The sequence below is a fragment of the Microtus ochrogaster genome, chromosome 5 (genome assembly GCF_000317375.1).
Source record: "Microtus ochrogaster isolate Prairie Vole_2 chromosome 5, MicOch1.0, whole genome shotgun sequence".
NCBI classification, from domain to species: domain Eukaryota; kingdom Metazoa; phylum Chordata; class Mammalia; order Rodentia; family Cricetidae; genus Microtus; species Microtus ochrogaster.
The window spans coordinates 77,472,633-77,477,477 of record NC_022012.1 but is presented as its reverse complement, the minus strand read 5'-3'; the positions used below and the strand labels follow the sequence as shown (position 1 = coordinate 77,477,477).

The following is a 4,845-nucleotide window of genomic DNA, read 5'->3' as shown; positions in this document are numbered from 1 at the left end:
CAACTACAGTTCAGTGTTTAAGTAGCAAACGAGCATTTACTACCCCAAAGAACAGGAACTTCAAGACTCCTGGCTATATAGATTCTGCCCACCACAACTTCTTAATATATTTGTGATGAAAAGCTATTGCTTTAGAAACATTAACTATCATTTCCAGAAATACCAACTGATTCAATGGCAAAGAGGTAATTTGAAGTCTGCTGCGTTTTAAGAAGGAACCGATAACAATTGAAAAATTCCAGTTACACAGTCTCGTAAAAATGAACTGAATCTAAGGATAAGAAATGTTAAATGAACAACTTAAAGAAGTCATGCCATATTCACCCAGATGACAGGTTTTTAATTGTACTTCCAGTTACTCAAAATAAACATTTATTGGCCTTCAAATTCATTATTTGATCTAAAAGAACTTACTGAACAAAATGCTCAGTTCCAGTGTATCCAAAAATACAAAACTACCTTGGGCTGTTTGCGGAAGAGTGCAGACGAAGGGAAACGGACACTGTGATACAGTTGTGTGGATGAAGGTAAACATGGGTCCCTGTTGACAGTCATCCCCGTCATTTGTCCACAGCCACAGATATCCACGCAGTGCATCAGGTCCCAGGGTTGCCCATAAGAAGCGGTAACCCAGTGAGAACCAAGGCTTTTAAGGTCTCTTTAAAAACAAAAACAAAACCCAAAGCAACCGAAAGACCTGGATAAGTGCTCCAGTTAGCGACTCCTTGGCAACTCAGATCTAACCAAACGACTTTAGTGGACAATTGGATTGAAATGAGCAACACTCTCTCAACAAAACCTATAAAGCCCGTAAATTATGCTCGGCTCTGAGAATCGGCTACTACCACCTTCCTTTAGCATTTTTAAATATTCTATACAGTTCTGCACCCGCGGCCTTTTCATTCATTTATTGCCCTACACAAGATCTCCGGTGGCTCTCGGGGAATCGCTTCTGTTAAGACTGTCCTGGCAGGGCATCAGAATGCCAAGCCTCTGGGTCGAGATCCCGCCCTCGCTCCTCGGTAGATGGGTACATCATGCGCTTAGATTTGCTTATTTAATTGCGGGAATGGGAGTAGACCCAGTCCGAAAGGATGCGCCAAGTGGGCGCCTGGGGTGTGATCTGTCCTTCGGGAGCCCCCAGAATGCGCGCCCTCTCTGGGCCTGCCCTGAGCCCGCGCGCCCCAGGCCTCGTCCGCCCGCCAAGTACCCAGAGGATGTCCCCGCAAGGACCCCGCCCCTCCCGCGTCCACGCACCTGCGGCCCCGCCCCCGGCCACGAACCTTCAGGTCCACGCACCTGCCCTGCCTTCCCTCCCGCCCCCCGCGCGCAGCCACCAAGCTGCAGCCGCGCTTCTCCTCGGACACCCGGGTATCTAAAAGGGTCCGTCTCCGGCACCACAGCCAAATGGCTGAGCCTCCCTGGCCCGCTGCGCAGGCCGCCCATTGGACCCTGCCCCCCGCCGCCACCACCACCATTGGCTGGCATCCGAAGCCTCGCCACTCGATTGGCTCGTGCTGCCGCCGCTCCACGCCGGAGCTGCAGATCCCGCCTCCACGGCGATCAGGTTAGTGTGCGCCGCGGGTGCTGGGGGCTCGAGCACCGAGCGAAGCTGGTTGAGCCTTCAAAGTCCTAAAACGCGCGGCCGTGGGTTCGGGGTTTATTGATTGAATTCCGCTGGCGCAGGATCCTCTGCAGAGAGAGCGACAGAGAGCGCGAGAGATGGATATGGACAAACGGATTCATTTAGAGCTGCGGAACAGGACGCCCTCTGATGTGAGCATTTGCCAAAAATATCTCTGTCGGTCCATTCTCCTACTTTGTGTTATGTGTGCGTGTGTGTTTGAGGGGAAGGCACTTTTTTATGGAGGGGTGCTCCGGGGGGGTGTAGGGTTTGGGGTCGAACTGCAAATGAATTGCAAGGTTGGATGGGGGGGGGTTGCAATGCTATCGGAGCATGTTCCGGCCACCGCCGCCGCTGCCCTTGGTGTGTGACTGACTACCTGTGCGTGTGCTCCCGCGTGTGCGGGTATGGGTGCGAGGGTGTGCGTGCGAGTGTGCACCCAACGGGGGGCCGGCGGGGCGCACGCGTTCGGGTCGGAGGGAACGCGGCGATCTCACCCTTGTCCGAGCTCTCAGCTCCCACGACTCGCGTCTGGATGGAAAAGATGATCGAGGGGAGGAGAAGATGGGCTGCCTCCTGGATTAAACAACAAAAAGGGGGTGTTATATTTTAGAAACGTACCCCTCTTTCCGCCCCCTCCCGCGCCTGCCCCCTCCCTTTGCCGTCTCTCTTTCGCTCGCTCCTTCTCTCGCACACAATAAGTTTTGGGATTCGCGAGTCCGGTTTAGTTTCTGATCAATGTGGCCCGAGGCCCCCGGGGAGAGCGCGTGGGGACCCGGCTGCTGCGGAGTTGGGAGATGGCTCGAGTTTAAAGCGCGTCTTCGTTTCTCTGCGGGGATGAGGCGAGAGGTGGGGAGCCATATTTGTAACTTTGTCGTGTTCGTGAACGCGCCCTTTCTCTCCCTCCCTCCCTTTCTCTGCCTGTCTTCCTTCTCCTTTCTCTCTCACTCTTTCCACCCCACCTTTGGGCCAGATGCTGTCTTTTCTCCCTTCTTCCTCGCGGAAGATGGGAGGGGGGTACCTTAGAAAGAGGGAGAGGGATTGTGGAGTGTGCAAATGCTCAGATAATCCTCACGCCTCCCCAACCATGAGCGATCGCTAGTGTAAGTTGCCCGTAGTCTGCGTCCCGGTGAGCCCCCGAACCCCCGGTTCTCTCCCCAGATGCCAACCTTGGCACCCTGATGCCCCATCGGCACTAGCTACCCCACCTCCGGGTCCCTGCTTCTCCTGGGGTGGGCTCCCTGGCAGCCATTCGGCGCCTGGCTAATAAATGAGCACGGGAAACTTTATCAGGACCCGAGGTGCCCAGAGCTGGTGCTGCTGTGGGGACCGGTCGGGTCTACATTCTTGCAGGCACGGCTGGCACGCAGTTCTGGGATGGGCAGTTCGTCTGGCCGTCGCCGTTATGGATTGGGCAGCGGCTGGAGTATGGCAGGAGGAAACTTACACCGGTGGGAACAAGCAGGCTGGGCGCGAGCCCACTGCTAGGGGAAGTGAGGGTGGGTGACTCGAACGCTTCTGTTTATTTTTGTCTCCCTCTCGCTTTCACACACTCGTGTTGTCTGCGAGTTGGCCCATCAGAGAGACCCTAGGGTCAGAGGTGGAAATCCTGGCCGGCTTCCCCTCAAGGCCCGGTTGTGGGGAGAAGGGGCTCGCGGGCGGGAAGATCCCAGGTTCAGCCTGGGCGTCCGGGGGGTCGGGCGAGTTGGGGTTTCGCGCAGCACGTTGCACTGACCTGTAGTCCCCCAGCCACTTGGCCCCTCGAATCCTGACAAAGGCAGGCCTCGCTTCCTCTATTCTCCTAGTTCCTCCCTCCAAACCTGAGTAAGACTTTTGAAAACAAGCTTCTTTCTGCCGTCCGCCCATCCTCACGCAGCTGTGCACTGGAGACGTGCTACAGCCTTATGGCGCGCAGGGCGGGGAGGAGGGGGCGCCGCTAGCAGCAGGACTTGCCGCGGGGCCGCCGGGCTTGGCCGGTGGCGTCCTGACCCAGTCCCGGTGCCCGATCCCGAGGGTGGAGGGGGCTGGGTGTGGTGCTGGGGGAAGGGGCCGGACGCGGGCTTCCCGCGTACTTTCCGGAAGACCCCTGGTACGTAGTTGGGGGGCTTCGGGGTCGCGGCGAGTAGGTGCGCATAAGCGCTGGGCCGGACCGAGTGATCCACAGTACTAGCCAACCTGGAGTGAAACGGAAAGCGGGTCGAACCGGCTCTTTAAACTTCCCCGAGTGTGTGCGCTGGGGGGAGGGGCGGGCGCTCTGGACTGGGCGCGATTTCTCACGCTTCGCCCCCTCGTCGCGAGTCCGCGGCCCACTCGCCTCGGCCCCGGGGCTCCTAGCGGGGTGGGGCGCGCGGGTGGCGGGGGAGGGGGCACTTGCTGCGCATGGGGGAGGGGAGGGCAGAAAGCTCTCGAAAGAGGGACAAAAGGGGTGGGGGAGGAGGAACTGGCTTTTTTGTTGTTGTTTTTCTGGTTTTTTTGCTTTTTCAAATAAACGTTTTTGGAAAACAGATCGTTCTTGGGAGCCTCCCTCCCCAGAGTCCCCCTCCCCCCACGCACCCACCTTCTGCAACCTCTCTCTCTCCCAAGTCGCATCTCGGGGACTGGTGGCCGCGACGCCGCCGAACTAGGACGAGCAGCCATGTTTCCCGGGGCGCCGGCGGCCCGCCCCTCCCCCACGGAGGCCGCGGACCCGGCTCGGCGGGGACCCTGGTGCCCACTGGAGGGGACCCGGGCGCGCACAGGCGCTGCAGAAGCCCGGCGGCGCTGGTCTGGGGATCCGGTCTGGAGAGGGCGCGGCGGGCCGGGGGCCCTCGACCCTCTCGGACCTGCGGGCCACTATCTGTACTCGCCATTTGCACTGCTAAGCCGGCGGGAGACCCAGCCCCAGGGTGCCTGCCATTCTCGGGGTGCAGGGGCAGCCGTCCCCGGCGCTGTGCCGGTGGCTCGCCTGTCGGGCGCCGAGCTGCCATTTTGTCACCGTGGCTGTTGTCGCTGGGGGGGGGGGGGTGAGAGGCTTGCGCCATCGTCCCGACGGCTGCCCTCCAGCGAGGTGGCTTCTGGGGGAGCTGGCCCCAGGGACACCCCCTCCCCACTTTTGCATTCGGTCTTATGGAGGCTCCGGCCCCACGCCCGGGATTTAAGGATCCCAAAGCTATCGCAGCCCTGAGAAGGTGACCGTCTCCTTAGCAAGCGCCCCCGCCCTCCCACCTCTACTCCCTGCCCCC

The 4,845-nt window shown here is 59.2% G+C and overlaps 2 protein-coding genes across 2 annotated transcripts in view; one reads left to right on the top strand and one right to left on the bottom strand.

The window, feature by feature from the left end:
• Window positions 1-331: 331 nt before the first annotated feature.
• Window positions 332-4,783, bottom strand: LOC101985301 (basic proline-rich protein-like). The gene is made up of 3 exons (XM_013346575.2): window positions 4,182-4,783; window positions 2,122-2,200; window positions 332-1,692 (listed from the first exon to the last, which is right to left on the bottom strand). Exons 1-2 carry the CDS (start codon window positions 4,642-4,644, stop codon window positions 2,136-2,138), a joined length of 528 nt encoding a protein of 175 aa, XP_013202029.2. The 5' UTR covers window positions 4,645-4,783; the 3' UTR covers window positions 332-1,692; window positions 2,122-2,135.
• The window catches only part of LOC101985580 (acidic leucine-rich nuclear phosphoprotein 32 family member A-like), a 41,433-nt gene continuing 38,146 nt past the window's right edge, over window positions 1,559-4,845 (top strand). The window contains exon 1 of the mRNA XM_026779105.1: window positions 1,559-1,776. Coding sequence (XP_026634906.1) covers window positions 1,723-1,776 — 54 coding nt within the window. The 5' untranslated portion in view covers window positions 1,559-1,722. The remainder of the gene's footprint in view (window positions 1,777-4,845) is intronic.